General features: G+C 37.7%; 1 protein-coding gene across 3 annotated transcripts in view; it reads left to right on the forward strand.

Moving 5' to 3' along the window:
- The first annotated feature begins 2,685 nt into the window (after positions 1-2,685).
- The window catches only part of LOC143881351 (Transducin family protein / WD-40 repeat family protein), a 32,565-nt gene continuing 12,576 nt past the window's right edge, over positions 2,686-22,674 (forward strand). For 2 of the 3 annotated variants that reach the window (XM_077384369.1, XM_077384370.1), the window contains exons 1-17: positions 2,686-2,980; positions 3,713-4,017; positions 4,142-4,262; positions 5,379-5,461; positions 5,744-5,967; positions 6,144-6,279; positions 9,006-9,088; positions 9,296-9,508; positions 10,714-11,067; positions 11,158-11,329; positions 12,141-12,332; positions 12,461-12,670; positions 12,774-12,866; positions 14,114-14,331; positions 15,654-16,220; positions 16,402-16,482; positions 16,655-16,740. In XM_077384369.1, the coding sequence (XP_077240484.1) occupies positions 2,866-2,980; positions 3,713-4,017; positions 4,142-4,262; positions 5,379-5,461; positions 5,744-5,967; positions 6,144-6,279; positions 9,006-9,088; positions 9,296-9,508; positions 10,714-11,067; positions 11,158-11,329; positions 12,141-12,332; positions 12,461-12,670; positions 12,774-12,866; positions 14,114-14,331; positions 15,654-16,220; positions 16,402-16,482; positions 16,655-16,740 (3,253 nt within the window). In that variant the 5' untranslated portion in view covers positions 2,686-2,865. Of the gene's footprint in view, positions 2,981-3,712; positions 4,018-4,138; positions 4,263-5,378; positions 5,462-5,743; positions 5,968-6,143; positions 6,280-9,005; positions 9,089-9,295; positions 9,509-10,713; positions 11,068-11,157; positions 11,330-12,140; positions 12,333-12,460; positions 12,671-12,773; positions 12,867-14,113; positions 14,332-15,653; positions 16,221-16,401; positions 16,483-16,654; positions 16,741-22,674 lie in introns of those variants that run through there. The other variant, XM_077384371.1, reaches the window with a different exon arrangement.

Genomic DNA, 22,674 nt, shown 5'->3' on the forward strand with positions numbered 1-22,674 from the left:
TCGTCTGCAATTTTATGGACTTCTCTTTATAGTACAGTGGGAGTATAAAATGGATATTGAACCAGAAGCATGTGTTGATAATTGCACCTAGTCATCTTGTCTTCTATTATTTAAACAGCTGTCTAATGTTATTAGAGTTCCTAATCAGTTCTCGGAAGCCAATTAAATAAGAAAAGACAAGCTGAGTTTGTGTGATTATTAAAACAATGTTCCGGGTCACCAAGAACATATGCCACATTCACATTTGATCATATGGTTGTTTTCGGTCATCAAGATAGATCATTTTGCTAGTCGATATCCAAAATCTGGTAAACTAACGGTTCACATTCATTATTATTCAAAAACCCCTTGATTAGATGGTTAGGATTGAGTTATCACAATATGAAACTGTGCATGATGATGATGCTCACTAGATGAATGATTTTTTTTTTATCATGTACACGTGTGCAACATATTTGATTTGAGAGGCTTAATTTCGGATTAAAAAAAGTGACTTGTTTAGAAATAGAAGTGGCAGGATTTGTTTAGAAATAAATTCTCAAGCCAAATTTGTTTAAACAGTTGTTTCAAATGGTTGAGATAAAGGGTCATAAACTGATTATTGGATTCAAACTCAAACCTAAATTTGAGTCCCATAATCGGTTATGGACTCGATTGGTTCTAAAAATCCAAAGCCCCTGTTTGCTTTGGATTTTGCGAACCGATTGTGAGTCCAAAATTGATTACTACTGGACAGTAAATAAATGTAAATTTGAGTCCGATACAAATAATAGGAAAGGCTATATTTATGATGCATGCCTCTAGTTCCTAAACTCGAAATAAATGGATAAAAACGTGGTTCAAAAAATGAAAAAAAAAATCAACATTTAATTAAAAAGATGTACCCATTGGGCAATGAGGATCGGACGCCAAAATTTTGTGGGCAGTAATCACATTCATGTGGTGGTCCACTTGTGTTCTTCCATGAGGCCCCACAATTAATGAAATATCCCACAGATTTAAGTGATCTTAATCGTTCAATTATGCAGATTGTGGTGCATTTTGAGAGTTGGTTTTATGTTCAAAACTGATTATTGGTTTCAAAATTGTGTTTAATTTTGAGTCTAATAATCAGTTTCAAACTCAAGCCATGTCTGTTCTGGATTTTGAGTCCAAATTGATTATTGGACTTAAAATTAGACACATTTTAGTCCAATCATCAGTCAGAATAAAAATTGTCAAGATCCAAAGGGCCTCAATCGACCGCTAGAAAACAGACTTCGTGTCATGTGAATTTTTTGTTTTTGTTTTTGTTTTTGAATGGTGCTTCGTGTGATGTGATAGTACCTCATTCCATGGGATACAATTCCAGGTTCAAGATTCCAAGTGATTTATTTTCTTGGAAAATAGTAGATTTGGAATGAAGGAATGACAACAGATTGTTCAAAAGGATCTGTTCTTCCATCAATTATTCAGCATTTTCCTGGTCACTCGGCTTCTATTCTACCTATGGATTTGCTATTTGAGTACTGGCTTCATATAACAATTATGATTTTGGCTCAAATACATAAACCTCTTGATTCAGTAACTGTTACCTTCCGAAGGAAATGATCTCTTAGTTATTAATGAAGAAAACATTGTAGGATTAAAACTAGTTCTAGTCCATGGTCAGGATTTATTTTGTTTTTTCATGAAAAAAGACCAACTCAAGTGGGAGGACAATCACCACCTGCTTTATTTATTCCTTCATATTCTTAATAATAATCTCACCCCAAGTTGTGTTATGACTTGTTAGTCAGATCAGGAGGAACAAGTGATCCCTTTATTTCTCACCTTTCACCTTCGAATCACCGTTCTTACGGAGAAAAAACCTACTTTATGAAAAATACTGGACTTCACGAGCACATGATATAAAATCTCTCACATACTCTGCATGAAAATTTTATACTGTTAGCCGCACGTGATGTACATAATTTGCTACCGTCCATCGCAGAAGGCATTTTACGGATGTAATGATGCACTTGACACCAGCCACGTAGATGATTTAAATCAATAAGACAAAATCTACTTAAAAGTGCACTTTATAGAAACCTATATTGAATGGAGGGTTTGGATCATCCTTTGAAGTGGCCCTCGTATACTTTTTGAAAAATACTGGTCTTATGCTCGGCCACCAAGTAGATTATTCCAAGAAGTGGGCCCCACTAGGGCTGCACAAAAAACCGGCCAGTTCGGTTTTTCTAGGCATTGGTTTGGTCACGGTTAAGACTTTTACTGAACTAATCGTCGGTTCGCTTGACGGTTTTTGAGTTTTAATTTGAAAATGAGCTGAACCAAACCGATGGGAAACTGTAGACACTCCATTTTGGCCACCCCTGCAGATGCCCATTTTTGGCCGCCCCCCTTAACTAAAAATTGCACCTCCTTTCTTTTGTCTTCTTAATAGAGGGCATTTTTGCCATTTTGGGTAGTCTAGCAGTGACTTTGTCATTACAGTCGCCTAATGGTATCAACCCCATAATCCTAGATAAGTAGATATAAACTTATTTAACTACTTGATTTGGATATGTAATAAAGCTAAACCAAAAATCGGATAAACCATGAACCGAACATGTCAAAATCGGTTCGGTTCGGTTATACCCCATCGGTTCGATTACCGTTTGGATTTTCTACAAACCAATGGGATCGGTTCGTCTCAAAAAACCTCCGTAACCCGAACCTCCCTAAACCGTGTGCAGTCCTTACTCCTCACTGGACTTGTTGAAATATACTGGACTGGATATGACATCTCTCAAATGCCTTTTCTTCTTTCTTTAAAACCCCTAATAAAACCCTGCCAAGTTCCAAACCCTAGGTTTCAATTTTCAAAGGAGAGAGGGATCAGCCATGGCCACTGTGCAGAGGCCATGGCGTTTACAGAGCGGTCAGTACCTAGGGGAAATCTCGGCTCTTTCCTTCCTCTCTATTCCTCACCTCTCTTCCTCTCCATTTCTCCTTGCTGGTAACAAATCCTCTCTACCTCTGTCCATTTTCTTTTGATTATTTCACGACCTTTCAAACTATTTTCTCTTGGAAACTCTTTTTTCTTCCCTGTTCTCTGAATTTTCTTCCTTCAGCCCTTGTTTTGATTGCAAGAAAAATATCTCTAACAGAAATCTTTTCACAATTTAGAGGGAAACATTAGAACAGAACCTGGCTTCATAAACATTATGATTAAAGTTCCCTCTAAATAAAAGTTGAATAGGGTTGGGTCTAGTTATCTATTTTCTGGTGTAAAAAATTTAGGCCTTGTTTGGATTACAATTTTAAAAAAAACCCCTCTCTGATGGAAATTTTTTCCTAAGAAATTTAGATGGAAATTTTTTCCTGAGAAATTTAGATGGAAATTATATGACTATGGTTAATTTGGAGGAATATTATCATAAATTGAAGGTCTCTCCAAGTCAAAATTGAATAGGACTGGTTCAAGGTATCTCTTTTCATGTGTTAAAAAAGTTGGAAATTTTAGAAATATTTTTCTTTCCAAACTTTTCCGTAAAATTCCTGACATCCAAACATGGACTTGAGAAATTTTATAAATATTTTTTCCTTTCCAAACTTTTCCAAAAAAGATTCTTGCAATCCAAACAGGGCCTCTAGGTTACAAGTTTTTTTCTTTTTTTTTTCTTTTTTAATTATGTTATATGATCATATATTTACAATTTCTCATGGAGGTTCTTTGTATTGTATACAGGGACTGGGTCACAAATTTTGCTATATGACATTGAATCTGGAAAACTTTTAAATTCATTTCATGTATTCGAAGGCATACGTGTGCATGGAATATCTTGTAGCTTTCTGGATTTCACAAATTGCAGCTCATCTGCAAAATTACCTTTTATGATTGCTGTGTTTGGAGAAAAGAGAGTTAAGCTATTTACCTTACATTTTGACATGACACCGGACGATCAGAGCTCGGTGAATTCATGTGTCAAATTGATGCAATTCCATGCATTACCCAAATTTAATCACTGGGTTATGGATGTTTGCTTTGTGAAGGTATACCAAGTTTACTTATTTTACTCAAATATAAGCTTTTGGGTCATTTTATCATTGATTAGTGTGACTAGTCCCTCTTTAACTCCTTTGTATGTTTTTTATCTGGTGGGTGGGTGGTTAGTAGGAGGACGATATGCGTTCTGAGCTCGATGGTCATGGTCATCTTGCTATAGGACTTAGTGACAACTCAGTCTGTCTCTGGGATATTTCTGGATACAATCTGGTTCTCGAAGTAAAATGTCCAGGTTAGTTTTCTCAGAAGCTAAAACTTCAGGGATGATTTCTGTTCTTATTCATTGGGTATTGGATTAGTTTTTGCTAGTGAATTTAATAAAGGAAGCCTATTAAATTTTAACATTTCTAATGAAGCAAAATTAGGAAGTCAGCCCACTCTTAGGATTTTTGGGGTCACTGCCATTCAGTGCATAGAAAAAAGGATGCTACTGCATTTTTTAGTTTGTATTGTGGATTCCATCTATAAGCTAACAAGCTTACGATCTGGACTGGCTATTGCAATATCATGTCCACTTCTGAAAATTTTCTTCATGATCTGATCTGATTCTTTTGACTATTTATCTTGTCCGGTGCAGGAACCATAATTAAATACTGGACCTTCCATTATCTTCAAAATTTGGATGCTTCACCTAAGAAGCATAAACATGAAAAGTTGATACCAAGGTTTTAAATTTCGGTTTCGGAATTCGTTTCGGTCCTCACAGAAATTTCGGCGAAATTGATTGAAACTAAATAAGGCAATATTTTAGTTGTTATCAAATTTCGACGAAATCCCTGAAATTTCGAGATAATATTAAATAATAAATAAAAAAAACTGATTTTTTGGAGATATTCCTGAAATTTCGGCCTGAAATTTCAGGGGAAACGAAATTCGATCAAAATTTTGTAATGTTTCGACTTTACCCAATTTCAGTTTCGTTCTCCACCGAAACCCGAAATTTCGGTCCAAAATTTCAGATTTCGGTCGAAATTTAAAACCTTGGTTGATACTATTTTATGAAGCATCTAATCTTTAAAAAATTAATTGCAATTTTTGGACTAAATAGTCATCTGAGAGTGAGAAGTGGAAATAGCTCGAGAAATACTTCTTATTGTTTACAATCTCCTCCAGACTACCTTTTACCTGGGTCAAGTTTTTGTCCGAGTTCGAGTTTTTTCCTACCAAATCAATTTGAACTCCTTTGTTTTGCCCGTGTTAATGAAAAATTGACTGTGTCAATCGTTGACTTGCTTGACTCGACTCCCTTTTACCAAGTTCTTGTCCAAGTTCGAGTTTTGAAACACTAATATATTTGATTTGCTTATAATTTGCTTCTTCTTGAACTTTCTTACTTTATTGTCTGCAGAAAGGTGCCTTCTGTATTCTATGCGATTATGGGGTGACAACATAAATGCTCTCCGTGTGGCATCTGGTACTATCTATAATCAGGTGAGCCATTTCCTCCTATTTGTGAATTTTAAATTACATGCTAATCCATCTCAATTCCTTCAAATTCATACACTACATGGATCTTCATCATGAAATTGGTACGAATTTAAGCTGTGTATTTATACTTTTTACATTATATACTAAATCCATGCCACAAACTTTTTTTGTTCTTCAAGATTGGCTTTTAGAGTGGCTATTAACATTTATCATCTAACGGGAAATATGGCTCATCGATTGTATTGAGAACCTCATGATTTCTTCAATTGAATTATTTTTTGGCAGATTATTGTTTGGAAATTGGTTTCTCAGAGGCACACTTCATCTTCTGCAACTTCAGTGAAGGAATCAAATCGTCCTGACTCTTCTTGCCGCAAAAGTGGCCAGTTCCTTGGTCAACAGTATAGGGCTATGCATTTGAGTAGACTCATTGGACATGAAGGTTCAATCTTCCGCATAGCATGGTCCACTGATGGGTCGAAACTGATGTCTGTCTCTGATGATCGTAGGTGGGTAATCTGATAATCTATATTTCACAGTTTATTCCTTTCTGCAAATACAGAAAAGCGTAAATTCAATTTTGCATCTCTGATTCTTTCCTTTCTGCAAATACAGAACAGCACAAATCATTCTTGCATCTTTTACCATAATTTTGATAATGTTTTCTGTTTCATTGTTAGAGCAGTGCTCGTATATGGATAATTAGTGCCCAAAACAACGATTCTGATGATCTGAAGGAGGTCTTTAGCATTGATATTTCGGTTGGCCCCGTATTGTTTGGTCACAATGCAAGAATTTGGGACTGCTATATCTCTGATTCTGTAAGGTTTATATTGATCTAAATTTGCATCGGTCTGTCATTTCTCTATTTCATTATGTTATTAGTAATATATTCATGGAAACTATTGTAATAACGTTGAAGATTTCCAAAATGTCACCATGTAATATCATTAGATTCCCAAATTTGTTTGTTCTTGCTTAATTCAATATAAAATGGTATCCATTATTAAGCCAACGCTTAGAGGCAAAAGGTGGAGTCATGGCAGAGGGCCTACTTGAGGAAACACATAAGCCTTGAGTCCATGGTTTTAAATTTCCCCGAAATTTCCCCGAAATGACTGAAATGTTTCTATATCCATCCGCACTGAAATGAAATCTACATGATTTCCTTTTACGTCATTATTTCACTGAAATTTTGACAAAAATTCCTCAAAATTTCGACCAAAATGGTTGGAACGACAAAAAAAGAGGAAAGATATCATTATTTGCATTCCATTTCATTAATGCAGAGAATGATATTTGGTAGGCAACACCGTTGAACTGCACAACAACGTAACCGTATCTTATGCATGGGATGTCAGATCAGCATGGGGCAAATAATACCTCGTAACTACATGCGGTATTGACATATCACGATTTACGATCGAATCGTAAGATCCAATAAAAAATCGCAAGATTCATACAAATGAAGATTCAATCATGATATTCTAATCAAAATCCATAAGATTTGATTTGTATCGTAAATCGTGAGGTTTTCAAAACAATGGATAGAAGGCCAATGGGAATCCGTCCGGACCCGGAGCCTTGCCCTTCTCCATCTTGAAAATCACCTCTTCTTCCATCTCATTACTTCTTTCCAGATTTCCAGCAACTTCAATCGATAAGGAACACGACTTCAATCGATAAGGAACTCGACTGCAATTAGTCCAATTCGGGTCTTTAAATGTCCTCACTACTTCACAAAGAAGAGAGGTAGGAGATACGAAATCTTTGAATGTCCAAATTTTCTACTCAATTCAACCAAAGGTTTTGAATTTAGGTTTCAGTTTTGGTTTCGGTATCCACAGAAACATTTTGATTTCGGATGGAGATTTCATTGGAAATCATATAAGATCACGAAAACATATGAAAACATATGCAAGTGATAGAGTTTTAGGATGAAACTTTAGAAAATGCTAGAATAAGCACAAATACATACTTGAAACCATCACATAAGCAAGACAACCATCCATAATGGTTTAACAACATTGAACACCTAATTCAATATATATCATATTTTATATGTACTTCACATAAATATTTATACATGATGCGTGCACCTCATTTCACATGCAATTCATATAGATATATTTATGTAGCAAATACGAATACAGTATACCACTAATATACCATTGTTTTGGTTTCGCTATGCATTTTGATTTCAGTATGCATTTTGTTGGGGATGGAAACAAAATGTCTCGGTCATTTCTTGTTGGTTTTGGTGGAAATTTAAAATCATGATTCAGACTGGCATTGAATCTTGTTGATTAATTTCAGTGCATTCACAAATTTGTGGAAGAAGGCCATATTTTGTCCACCTTTATGCCAAGTGGCTCTAGATGTTTTGCCTTTATCCTATATCCTCCCATCTTAAAATTTCTTTTGACCTATTTTTAGCCTCTGCCTTTTCTGCCAGTTTAGCTCTAGAGAGTGATCTTTCTTTGCTAACCTTAACTAGATCCTCAATAGATTTCAATAAATTTAATTTACTGTTTAAAATGGATTTCAATCGTTTTTTTTTGTTTGGAAATGCGGATGATTTTAGACCTTTGATCAAGCATACTGAAAAGTTGTCTTTTAACATGCCTTTCGGCCATTGATTTTGCCTGCCTTAAACTTGTGGATGAGATATCTATTCGGTTTTGGACCTGGACCTACTGGGTCGCCCTATGATAGCCCATTCAATCAATAATCTCAATCAATGACCATATGGTCATTGCCATTTTCGTTCATCTAGATGAGATCGTCTTTCTCATTTGAATCTGTCGTTGTTTCAAATTTTTTATCGTATCTTTCAATATTGTCAATTTGAAACAGAACTGAAAGCTTTTCCACCCATCTATGGCAAATTATTGCCACCATTTACCAACTTCTTCCTTCAATTCTGGAACTTCTAGCCAAGCATTATTGAATCCGAGAGGCTGATGGTTATGATTGCACTCTTTTGTGGAAAGAAGGGATTTGTGATCAGAGATGGTTCTCAGAAGAATAATGGCCCCGACACTTGGGAACATATAATCACACTCCCTTGAATTCTAGATTAAAATAAGGGGCATGGTTGCTCTAAAATTGTTGCATCCTCCACAATGACCATCTTATGTAACTGCTTTAGAGCATGCGTTATTCATAAATCATACTTATTTTATTTAAACGTTTTTTTTTTTTGAAAACCGAGTCTCTCTTGCAATACTTCAATTATACCTAAAACTTCTCATTACTGTTTGAGATTCTGTGTTGATGCCTTCTTTGTATTTCTTATAGACCAGTAGAATCATTCAATTTTCGGGCACTAAAGCTTTTCTTGGACAAATATGTTAGTTCATTTGTGTCGTAATCCTTATTTTTCACATAGAAATATCATTATGCCACTATTACTCCCGAATTATTTCTAAATTCAAAGAGGACTACTGTTAGTGCCATTTCATGCTTCCCTTGTTTAGCTAGTATGGATGGACTCTATTTGATTCATAGAACTGAGACCACTTTTATCCTCTGTGGATTTATTTAGATAATTATTACTGCTGGCGAGGATTGTACCTGTCGTGTGTGGCATATGGATGGGGACCAGCTTATGATGATAAAGGAACATACGTAAGATGTAAATGTGCATTCTAAAGTATTGGGAGATATGAGGAATGCGTACTTTGCGGATGCAGTCTAAATGTTTGAAGTGGTTTATGCATTTATTATCATGGTTTTAAATTTTGGCTGAGACCGGAACCGAAATTTCAAACGTTGTTTATTATAGTGTTCAGCAATGCTTGTTTGAGCTGACTTCACTCATTTGTATTTGTACAGTGGTAGAGGCATCTGGCGATGCCTATATGATCCAAGCACTGCTCTTCTTGTCACTGCTGGGTTTGACTCTGCAATCAAAGTACATCCACTGAATGCTTCTACATTGAAGGACACACCAGAGCAGAATGGGGTAGTGAAAGAGTTTAAAGAGAGGACAGAGATTTTCACAATTTGTACCCCGAGTTTACCCCAACACCTTGGCCTCATGGACAGGTAGGAATTAGCTAAATTTCCTTTTTTTTTCCCTCGTTTTGGCCAGCCTGCTGATTTTAGGGGTGCAGAGAAAAAATGCCACTTCTGAAGTGAATGTAAATTCTCTCATTTTTATAGTTTGGAGCCTTCAGTCTTTTGGGCAACTGATTCTGAAAGGAGAAAATGCTTATCAACTGCATAAGTGATAATATCAGGATAATTATAGTATATACAATTCCCAGACCCCCTTTGTCCTATTTATGTTGACCTCAAGTGCCCCTATTTAATTATGTTCTGCATCCTATCCATTAGCTTGAAACGTTCTGCATTTGCTTTTGAACTCTTTAATTTCCGCCATCCTGCCAGCAGAGGCAAGGGATCACATTATTTGTCTCCATGAAGATGGGCATCGGTCAGTGAAGAAGTTCTTTATCAACAGCTAACAAGTTTTTTAGCATCACTATTTAGTAGTTTTTCAGATGAACACTTAACGAATATTTATTTTCTTAAACAGTTAAACCTGAACAATGTATTCAGGCAAAAGATGATATGAATTCATTCCAGATGATGACATGCACACTGTGCTTGGATCTCAGTATTATTTGCTCGGAACTTGAAATCAGTCATGAGAACTCCAATGAGCTAGTTCTTCCAATGGACACTAAATTAATTTTTTCCGTTCCTACCTTTGATTGACGTATCTGTCCTGTAAATTTTCCAGGGTGCATTTAAACTGTGTCAGGCTTTCTAATGAGGTTTTCTGTTAAACATCATTTGTGAAAAACTAAGCTGAACTTCTTTGGAATTTATCGGCATGGTTACATGAAACAAATATCACGCTGCGAGTGTAGGCAGTTTTTCGCTTGTAATTGTTATCATCGTTTTCTTAGATTAGGTCAAAAATTTTGTGCTTTTGCATTTTATGTGTATTTACTCATGGACTATGGAGTTCTATTCTGCAACACTCATGAATCAACCCTCATCCGATGCACAGATATGATGATGCTTTTATCGCTCTCCAAGTTCTGGATCTTGGAATTTGATATTGATGCAAACCCTTCAAGATTTCGTTTTCAATTACTTACCAAAGTACAATTAGAATTCAATGATAATTAAGCATAATCACATCTTTTTGCCTGCATTATTTATTTTCTGAATATGTGTTGTGTAACTGGATTTGCTAGATGTATTTTACTTTACTGATTGGAGGTTCTTATTTGTGGCAGCAAAAGCGAATATGTACGATGCTTACATTTTGCACGGGAAGACATCCTTTATGTTGCCACAAACCATGGCTATGTACATCATGTTAAACTGTCTGAACCAGGGAATGTAAAATGGACTGAACTTGTCCAAGTCAGTGGAGAAGTGCCCATTATTTGTATGGATTTCCTGTCAACAAAGTATTATGGTGCCTCTGCGGATGTGGAAGACTGGATTGCCATCGGAGATGGTAACGGAAATGCAATGGTTGTGAGAATCATTCCTTCTTCTGCTAAAGTGGCCCTCTCCTTTTGCTGGTCAGCGGAGAAAGAGAGACAACTTTTAGGAATTTATTGGTGCAAGTCATTGGGATGTAGGTAGTGAGCATTTTTGTACCCTTTTATGGTTCAGTAATGTTGACATAGTTTGAAGTTCCTGATCAATTCTCTTGTGTTTCTGTCTTGCAGTCACCTTTTCACTGCTGACCCTAGAGGGAGATTAAAACTATGGCGATTAGGTTATGCCTCAGGATCTGTTTCTGATGAAGTTATTGTGAATCATGAGCCATCCTTAATTGGAGAGTTCACATCATGTTTTGGAACACGAATAATGTGTCTAGATGCATTGTTTGAAGAAGAGGTAACTATTTTGTTCATTTTCCATTAACCATTTTGTTCAAGCTAAGTGGGTTGAGTTAATAGAACCTTTTCCACATATATGATATTGATTGGTTATGCGTCACAGCTGGCTGACAACTAGTTTGACTAAATCGGTCCCAAGCAGCAGTACATGAGAGTTTCCTAATTTAAGGCTGACCCGGCCCTATTTAGCTTGGCTTTACAAATTGGTCAATTTTATCTATGATACATTCTCTGATATTTCTTTTATTTTACGTTTTTGTATTTTCTTATTTCTTATTTATAGAAGTATCTTTCTTTGTAATATCTTCAAAAATTCAGGATTTCGAATGTTAAAGAGGTGAATTAGGAAGCCATGTTCTTACTCCCTAATGCTCACACCAGAGCTCTTAGTTCTTTCATCCAATAGGATTTCTCCTAGGCAATCATGGCAAGTCAATGTCCTTGTTGAATACCCATTTTGATTATCTCTTTGATAGGAGCAATCCCTTTGTGAGAGTAATGTCGTGCCCATGAAGATCCTGGTAACATAGCCAGTCACGCCAAAATTTCCAACCGATTATATAACCTGCAAGCATCCTCCGAGTTCATGGTCTCAAAAATTAAAATGTTTTTTGGGGTCAGTTTTCTTGCTAAGCATGCTTGCTGCAATTTATCTCACGATGATCAGCTAAAATCTTTGAGCTCATTTGATATGCCTGGAGATCTTTTCAAGTTTCAAACTTTGGCAGAAGAGCTGTAATTGAGTTAAAAATATCTTCCTGTAGATGTCATTTACTATTTTCAATGGCCATCTAACCAATTTCTTGTAGGTTCTGGTATGTGGTGATCAGCGCGGTAATCTTATTGTGTTCACCTTCTCAAAGAGCCTGTTACTTGCTCATTGCATTGAGTCAGAAGCAAAGATCCCTGCACTAACCTATTTTAAAGGAGCCCATGGAATATCAAATGTAGGCAGCATTTTTATTACTACATCAAATTTCAACCAAGTTGAAATACGCTCAGTAAGTCCTCAGTCTAAACTACTGGAAGAATTTTTTGGGCAAGTTGAAACATGCTAAGCAAGTCCTCAACCTAAATTAATGAAAGCGTGGACTTATCTGTTAGTTTTACTGTCGAATTTTTTATCCAGACTGGAGGAGATGGATGCATATGCTACTTTAAATACGACAGAGATTGGCAATCTTTGGAATTTACGGGAATGAAGCAAGTGAAAGAACTAAGTTTAATTCAATCTGTCTTTGCCAATGCGAACTTTGTGGAAGACTTGGAACAGGGTAATTATGCAATAGGTTTTGCATCAACTGATTTTATCATATGGAACTTGATCAATGACACAAAGGTACTTTTATGGGCATTCATTTATTCACACTTTTCATTAGGATTTAGAATAAATATCATTCCATGCTTATGATACATTAATTCAAAAGAGTATATTGTGGCAGATCTTACTAGTTCCATGTGGTGGATGGCGGCGTCCTCATTCATATTTTCTTGGCAATGTACCGGAAATTCAGAGCTGCTTTGCATATTTGAAGGTTATTATCTGAAACTGTTCTCACTTGTGTCAGTATGATCCTAAGAACATGCACCAAAAAATAATAATTTATATTAACTGAAAATTCTGACAATATCCAATGAACTCCAAAACCTATTGTTATGTATTCCAAACTGAAGCTTTCTTCTGGACTCGAGTGAACCAAGGTATCTGGTCATGCACAATATAAAATCAAATCATAGGGTTCGGCAAAGCCTTTTCTTGGTGCTTGGTGTTTTCTGGAAAAAAGCATAAAGAACTATGTTTTAGAAAATATAAAGAAAGTGTTTTAGAAAGAAAATCTAGCAAGAATTCACATAGTAATCAGGGTTTCCCACGCGAGCTATACTATCTGAGAATTCTTTTTCGCTAGTGGAAATAATCTACTGGGTTTCTTTTCCTTCCTGGAAGCTCAGAACCACTGGAGAGGTTCACAAAACCCTTTGCGGTGGATTCCAAATAAATCTTTTTTGGCTTCCATGACAACCCAATGAATCAGAGATTAAGAAGGGAATGATAGTAAGATGCTTTCGTAGAATACCCAAAAGTGTTTGCTTCCATCTGGAGTGCTCTATGCCCAAAATTGGTTTAGGGTGACAACACACCTCTCTTCTTCACTTGAAAACATGAAACATAAGAAAAAATTAAAAAGGAAAGTACCATAGGTGGTTGTAAGTATTCACGGGAAAATTTATTCCTGGAAATTTTAAACCGTGGTGCGTCTAGTGAAAGTGTCCACATTTCATCTGGTAAGACTGATAAAAGGATTTGAACACCTGATCCACAAGGTTGATATTTTGGTAAAATCCCTTCTTCTCTTGTTATGTTTGGAGACCCTTGCTTCCCTCTAGCTTATATTTGGAGCGTGTTATCTTCGAGGGTAGAAGCATTTTGTTGGATGGAGCGGTGGATAAGCTAAATGCTTGTGAAAGGCGAAAGAAGAAGAATTTTAGATTAGCAAGCTTGTGTTGGTTTTGAGCCATATGCCTGTGTCACCTACAAGACTGTCCACCATTTTTTTTTGAATGGTGAAAGATTTCATTAATGAAAAAGAGACCGAGAAAGTCCCAAAGATACACCAGAACAGAAGCGATCTGAATCAGAAAAACTTAATAATACAAAGATCAATGGCTAGGGAGTATCTTTCTCCCTAGCCATTAAACTGTCCATCATTAAACTAATCACTTGTTTATTTTTTTAATTCAAAACTTCATGTTACCTTATTTCTCTACCTTGATACTTGTACAGGATCACACAATTCATATTCATAGACTGTGGGTGCCAGCTGCCAGTGAGAGGAGGATATTTCCTCAAGTTTTGCACACGCAATATCATGGGAGAGAGATACACTCCTTGTGTTTTGTATCTTCTGGGTTGCAGTTAAATCCATACAAAAGTAGCGATCCCTTTCTTGGATTAAGCTGGATTGCAACAGGTTGTGAAGATGGAAGCGTGCGATTGACACGGTATGATCATATTTCACTGTCACGTAGAGATTTATATTAGAGCATGCTACGTAGAGATTTATATTAGAGCATGAGGCATTGTTGCCAATTTCGTTCCATTCCTGACAATTTCCATAATGTCCCATTCTGGTAAAGAAAACAGGAACAGAAATTGTATCAGAACATATCGGCCGTGTTCAAGTCATTTCTGGATTGTTCTGGTCAGATTTGTTGTTTATTTATTATATATTTTGCCAATTATCCGGTCAGATTTATTGTTTATTTAGTTTTATATATTTTGCCAATTTTCCTCAAAAAATAAATGTCTTTCAGGGCTTGTTCAGTTAAAAAACCAGCTGTGGGGTTTTTTTGGGGGTGTGTCGGTGTTTTGTGTGTGTGTGTGTGTGTGTGGGGGGGGGGGGGGGGGGGGGGGGGGTTAACATAACAAACCCCTCTCTTTACGTTTATTATACGGTATTTATATTATGTTGATTTTAGTTAGATTCTGACATGAGATTAATAAATGATGTCTAATAAAATATATAGTTATGCTCTGCTTTAGTTTTTATCTATTGTTCATTTTATCCTTTTATATTTTGTTCTAATTTAGAAATTTGTCCCTTCCTTTTCAAAATGGAACACTGAAATACGTGGAATGCCAAAACGTTCCATTCCGGAAGAAAAATGGATTGCACATTGGAACATAATTGACAACTGTGCGGCATTAGGTGTCTCCGTCGAATACTGTTTAGCATTCAGGGCTTTGTAATTGGATTGCTAATCTGGCTGTCCCTCTTTTTTTTGTTTACTATGTTTTTTTTTTTTTGGTGAGTAAGCTTTCTTACCATAAAAGCCGGTGAAATAAAAGATGATGCGCTCGTTCTTATTTACCCATCGTCTAGTAGCTTGGTGGGTGTGTTTAACACAACAAAACCCTCTCTTTACATGTATTATAAAGATGGTATTTATATTATGTTGATTTAAGGCTTTACATGTATTATAAAGATGGTATTTATATTATGTTGATTTTAGGTAGATTTAACATGAGATTAATAAATGTTATGTCCAAAAATATATAGGTATGCTTTGCTTTACTTTTTTCTCTTCATAGTTCTTTTCATTATTTTTTTGGTTATAATTTCAAAATTTGTCGCATCCTTTTCAAAATGGAACACCAAAATGAGCAGAAGCCCAAAATGTTCCATTCCAAAGGAAAAATGGGGATGTGCAAAAATGGGGGCTACCCATTGGAGCATAATTGACAACTGTGCGGCATTAGATACAGACATGAATATAGTGATTGTTGAAGGTGGTCAGCTGAAACCACAAGATGCATTATGCAGGTACACTCCTGAAACCGAAAGTTGGTCTGCGTCGAAGTTGCTTGGGGAGCATGTTGGAGGATCTGCGGTGAGGTCAATATGCTTTGTATCAATGATATACACATCCTCCGTGGGCCAGACGTGCACGCCTGATGACGGAAATAGATACAACACAACCTCAGATAGCAGAGACAACCACCTCCTACTTATTTCTGTTGGGGCAAAGCAGGTTTTAACTTCTTGGCTTATTCGAAACAGAAAATATAAGGAAGCAGCACTTGGTGAAGGGGTGCATAACGCTGAGAATGGGTTGAATCATTCATCGAAAGAGAACTCGTCAGTGTCCTTCCAGTGGCTCTCCACTCATATGCCACCAAAGTTTGTCAGTACTCGCAAAAGCATAGAGACTACAGAGAAAACTATTGGACAAGAGGGAAATGTTTCTGTTGTAAGAACTTCTCCAACATCCAGATCAAACTTCATGGAAAACAAGGAGACAATGTCCAAATATACTCCTGGGGAAAAAAATGAAAATGACTGGAGATACCTGGCTGTTACTGCCTTTCTTGTAAAAGGTGCTGATTGCAGGTGAGATTGCGATACTATTGTTTCTGCTTGTTATACCAATATCAACTTTTCAACCTCATTGTCTCATTATCATTCAACCCCCCCCCCCCCCCCCCCCTCACTGTCTCATTGAATTTCATAGAAAATGCATACATATCCTCTACAGATCTAATCAACTTGTCTTTTGTCCTTCTTGCATCAGGTTAACGGTCTGTTTTGTTGTCGTTGCTTGTTCAGATGCCACACTTACCTTGCGTGCTCTTCTTTTGCCTTGTCGACTCTGGTACGTAAATATGCACTCAATATGCAATTTGTGTGCCTCTTTACTGAGAATTCTTTAAAGATCATCTTTGTGGGGGCTCACCACTCTGATATTCTATTTGATGTCAGCCACATATTCCATTGATAATGATTGACATCTTTTCTCATCCCCTAGTGACAAATTTTTCATACAGGTTCGATGTTGCTTTATTGGTCCCCCAGACAACCCCAGTACTGGCACTGCAGCATGTAGTTATTCCCAGATGTGCCCCTTTTATAGGTAAGTTGTGAAATTTTGGATTCTATAGAAATTTATAGTCCATGATGGGTAATTTTTCCAACTGTGAGTCCTGCGGTAGTTGGATTCAGTTGGCATACGGATTAGTACAATTTAGAAATTTTTATAACTACACTGAAACAGTTATTATAGATAGTTTTTTGGGATTTGCTAGGGTCCATCACAAAAGGCTTCGCAGCTGGTCTGTCGCATGTCAGACCAGCCACGTCGTGAATGGAGACAACAACTTTTGTCTCCATTCACGAGGTGGGTGGTCTGATATGCGACAGACCAGCCGCGAAATGCCTTTTGCGATGGATGCTAGCAATTCCCTAGTTTTTAAGTACTAAAATTTAATAGTAGAAGTCGGAAATCAAAACTGGAAAATGTTGAATCTTATGAGCAGCTTTGCATTTGACATGTGAAAATAACTCCTTTACAGTCTAAAGGTTTCGTTTGATATAATATGCAGCCTGGGGTTCTTCCTTCTCCAGAATATCAGATCTCTGTATTTACTGGGATGGATGGATAATGCAGGTTCTGGCAACACTTGGTACTTCTGGAAGTCTACTGCCTTAGCATGCAAGCTGTTACATGTTGGCTCTATGTCGAAGTGTCTACGATTATTTGAAGGGAAAGTTCTAAGTATTTGAAAGATAGACAGTTATTTCAAGAAAAATTACATAGATGCATCAATAAAAATGCGAAATTTTGGAACTAATAATATTATGAGACAAGAAATGTCCCAATTAAAATAGGGAAGTTGGAGGAAATAAAATAAAAAACTAAATCAATAGGTGCATGTTGGACTCAAAATTTTACAACAAGGGCAAAATAGTAAAATCCCTTATTAAAATGAGAAGAGAAAGAAAAAGGGTGGTTATGCATCACCTTCTCCCTAAAGTAAAAAAGGATAAATATAAAAAGTTAAATTCCTAAATTTTAGGAAACAAAAATGACTCCAAAAGAAGAAGTGAGTCATCCACTTTTCAAAAAAGGAGTTACGTAACTCCCCACAAAAATGAAGTGGGGATCGTGAAGTTGAGAAAAAAGGGGGTGAGGTGACGGTTGCTAACCACTTCAATAGAGTTTTATAAATAGACTCAAAATCCTTTAGAAAAGGGATCAGATCTTTGCGAAAAAAAAGCTACGTGAAGATAAGGAAGAGAAAGAAAGGTGAGAAGAGATTAGTGGCTAACAGTGCTTTTCTTTTTCTTTTTTTTTCTTTGCAGACTTTTCCCAAAAGGTTCCAGAAAAAAGATAAGAAGAAGACAAGACCTTTCTCAAGAGGAACATCCCTTTAGAGAATCTCTCTTTAAAGGTCCATTTAGGATCTCTTTCCAGAGACTCCCTAAAGGGAGAAGACCTTTCTCCTCCAGGAGAAAGATGATAAAGATGAAGGCTTCCAAAAAGAAAGATGGAGGAAAATTCCTTTAGAGAATCTCTCTCTAAAGGTCCCTTTAGGATCTTTTCCCAGAGACTTCCTAAAGGGAGAAGACCCTTCTCCTCCAGGAGAAGGTTGATAAAGATAAAGGCTCCCAAAAAGAAATACGGAGGAAAATCCCTTTAGAGAATCTCTCTCTTAAAGGTCCCTTTAGGATCTCTTCCCAGAGACTCTCTAAAGGGAGAAGACTATTTTCTTCCAGGAGAAGGATGATAAAGATGAAGTGATGTAGGCTGGAAAGAGGAAATTAGAAGAAGAAGAAGAAAGAAGAAGAATTAGGGGGAGAATAGAGAGAAGAGAAAGGGACGAACACAAGAGGGGAGGAAGAGTTCTCAATATCAATCAATATTCATTCAAAGGTAAGAAATAAGCTGTGGCCTAGCCTATAAATAGGCAATTATGAGCCCTAAAAATAAAGAAACTACTAAATTGAGAATTCCTTAAAGACTAAACTACCCTAAAAGTAACAAAGACTAAAACATCCCTAATAACATCAAGTAATCCCAAAAATACCCCTAAGAACAATAAAATAACAATAACATAAATAAAAGATCCCTATGTGGGCCCACGAGTGCGACCCCGTCTAGAATAAACGCGCAATGAGCGTTGATCTCCGTCATTTCCCCCCTGCTGAAAAGAACTCTCCTCCGGAGAGTACTGCTCCAAAATGCCGGGGTCCAAATGGCGAAGCTCGTCCTCTGTAATCCAAGTAGCGTCAGAAGAAGGACGATCACGCCACTGAACAAGGTAACGCTGAAAACCACCATGGCGGGAGGAAACGATCTGGTCATCAAGTATAGCCTCGATCTGGTTTGAAAGAAGTGGTGGCACTGGTGGAACCACTGACACTGGTGCTGGAACAGAGGAGCTGGCAGTCTGACCTGTAGAAGCATCTGTCGGCATAGTAGGAGGCTCGAAGGTACCTCGATAAGTGATAAGATCTTCAATATTGAATACAAGACTAATATTCATATCAGCAGGTAAGTTTATTAAATATGCATTAGGGCCATACTTACGAAGGATACGAAAATGTCCAATGGCTCGAGCATTCAACTTTTTGAAAGAATGGCGAGGGTATCGCTCAGGACGAACACGAACCATTACATAGTCGCCTTCATTAAATTCAAGTGTCCTACGATGTACATCAGCTGCTAGCTTATAGTCAACATTACCAGTAGCAATCCTACGACGTATATCAGCATGTAGGTTATGGATGTGCTGGGCAAAAGAATCGGTTGACTGAGAGGGACGAGCATCAGTGGTAAAGGTATAAGATCAACAGGTTGACGAGGGTTGACGCCATGAACACTCTCAAATGGGCTCTTTCTAGTAGTCCTATTGATGGAACTATTGTATGCAAACTCAGCACTGGGTAACAACAAATCCCATGTACCAGGACGATCTCCAACTAAACATCGCAACAAATCACCTAAACTACGCTTGACTACTTCTGTTTGACCATCAGTTTGTGGGTGAAATGCTAATGAAAATTTCAATCGGGTGCCAAAAAGTTTCCAAAGTGTCCGCCAAAAATAACTAACAAACTTGACATCTCGATCTGACACAATGGAAATAGGGAGCCCATGAAGTTTGATAACTTCCTTAAAGAACAGCTTAGCTACTTGCACGGCATCAGCTGTTTTGCTACACGGAATGAAGTGGGCCATCCGTGAGAAATGATCCACCACAACCATGATAGAATCATGTCCTCGAGCTGTCCGAGGCAGGCTAAGGACAAAGCCCATGCTGATATCTTGCCATGGAGAGTGTGGAATAGGCAAAGGCGTATATAATCCAGTATTTTGTTCCTTAGCCTTTCCTAATTGACATGTACGACACTGTGACACAATTCGCGCTACGTCTTTCTTTAAAGATGGCCAATAAAATCTATCCTCGACTAACGCGATCGTCTTATCACGGCCAAAGTGTCTTGCTAGGCCTCCAGCATGCATTTCCCAAACTAAGAAATCACGAAGGGATGTGCAGGGAATTCATAGCCTAGAACCTCGAAAGAGATAACCATTGTTTATCAAGAAATCAACATGTTCTCGACGGTTACCATCATGGACATCTCGAAAGATGATGCCAAAATCAGGACACGTAGGATATTCATCCTTCAGCCTATCAAAACCTATGACTTTAACACTCATGAACTGTAAGACCATAACCTTACGACTTAAGGCATCGGCTACTTTATTCTCAATTCCTGCCCGATGATTGAGTACAAAAGTATACTCTTGAAGAAATTCTATCCACTTAGCATGACGTTGACTTAATTTCTTCTGTGAATGAAGGTATTTCAATGCTTTGTGGTCAGAATATAAGACAAAGTCCTGAGGCAAAAGATAATACCTCCAATAGAATAATGCCCGTATAACATCGTATAACTCTTTATCATATATGTAATAACGTTGTTTAGCCTCATTAAGTTTCTCGCTAAAATAGGCTACGGGGTGTCTTTCTTGACTTAAAACACCTCCTATCCCTACTCCTGACGCATCACATGATACCTCAAAGACATGAACTAGGACAGGAGTTTCCATCATCTTCTGCTTGATATTTTGAAAAGCTCGCGTAACAGAAGGGGTCCAACGGAACTCGCCTCTCTTCATGCAGTCCGTTATTGGCGCCATAAGGGTACTAAATCCCTTAACAAATCTGCGATAAAAGGTGACCAATCCATGAAAACTTCGAACCTCAGAAAGTGTAGTAGGAACTTTCCAATCATTAATTGCTCGCACTTTTTCAGGGTCTGTAGATACACCCTTGTCCGAGACGATAAAGCCTAGAAATATCACCTGAGTTTGCACAAATGAGCACTTCTTGAGATTTGCATAAAATTTAGCTTCTCGAAGAATCTCAAGAACTTTCCTAAGGTGATCCAGATGTAATTCTTTTGATCGACTAAAGATTAAAATATCGTCAAAATATACCACCACGAATTTGCCTAAGAACGGACGTAATATCTGTGTCATTACCCTCATAAATGTGCTCGGAGCATTAGATAATCCAAAGGGCATGACTAACTATTCGAATAATCCGTCTGGCGTCTTAAAGGCGGTTTTCCATTCGTCTCCTGGACGAATTTGAATTTGATGGTAACCACTAGGTAAGTCGATGTTACTGTACCAACACAATCCAGCTAATAGATCTAACATATCCTCAAGACGGGGAATGGGAAATCTGTTCTTAATTGTGATCTTATTTATAGCGTGACTATCAACGCACATTCTCCATGATCCGTCTTTCTTGGGTGTAAGTAATGCGGGTACAACACAGGGACTAAGGCTGTCTCGGATTACACCACGCTCTAACAACTCCTCTACTTGTCGATGTAACTCTGCTCGCTCAAGAGGATTCATGCGATAGTGTGGAAGGTTGGGCAATTGAGAACCTGGAATCAGGTCAATCGCATGCTGGACATCTCTCATGGGTGGTAATTCTGCAGGAAGCTCATCAGGAATCACATCGTTAAATTCCTGTAATAAGTGGTTGACCTCAGGTGGTAGATCAACTGGCTGTTCTGATGAGAGCTGAAGAGCTCCTTCATCAACTAATGCCAACATATGTCCTGTCTCATGACTGGCGCCTTCAAATTCTTTACGATTTAGGAGAATGAGACCCTTTGGTTTTGTTGGCTTTGAAGATGAATTAAGCTTGGAATCCTTAACTTTATCCGTAGGTTGTGCGGGCTTCAACTTAATTGTCTTACCACGATGTTTAAACACATAGGTATTTTCTCGCCCCATAATGAACTACGTCCATTTCATAAATCCAAGGGCGGCCAAGGAGGACGTGGGCAACATCCATGGGGAGGACATCACACCATATCTTATCTGAATAATCCCCCATTCTGATGGGGACAAGACACCTCTGTGAAATGGGTAAGGATGTCTTATCAACCCAAGCGACTTTGTACGGTTGTGGGTGTGGTTCAGGTTTGAGTTTCATTTTAGAAACACCCGCTTGGGAGACAACATTCATAGAACTACCTCCGTCGATGACGATTTTACACACAGTGCCTCCGCAGTCAAGATAAGTGTGAAAAATATTAGTGCGCTGACAATCATCTTTTGTTGTAGGCATAGATATAATACAACGCACTACACCAACACGTGTGCCATCGAAGTCATCTTCATCTGCCGAGTCGATAGGATCAAGAGGCTCTACTTCTTGCTCATCGTCTTGGTCCTCGAAGGGATCACCATGCTCCTCCTCTATAGTAAGGGTGCGATGTGGACAACGGGAGGCAATGTGACCTTTCTGGTGATAGTTAAAACACTCAGGACCTTGGGAAACTTGTCGGGAATTTGAAGTGACATGACCTTGACGAGAAGTAGAATTTACCGGTCCTTTCTTCCGATTAGTGCTAACTGTTGGACCAAAGTTGTTGCGTCCTCTAGAAACATTGGTGGTGTTTCTTGAAGCAGCTGGACCTGACTGGAAAACTCGACCAGTCTGCTGTGATGACCACGATCTAGTCGTTTGGGCCT

Source organism: Tasmannia lanceolata, unplaced genomic scaffold, assembly GCF_043159265.1.
Source record: "Tasmannia lanceolata isolate RefF3 unplaced genomic scaffold, GAP_Taslan_0.1 ptg000007l, whole genome shotgun sequence".
In the NCBI taxonomy this organism is placed as follows: domain Eukaryota; kingdom Viridiplantae; phylum Streptophyta; class Magnoliopsida; order Canellales; family Winteraceae; genus Tasmannia; species Tasmannia lanceolata.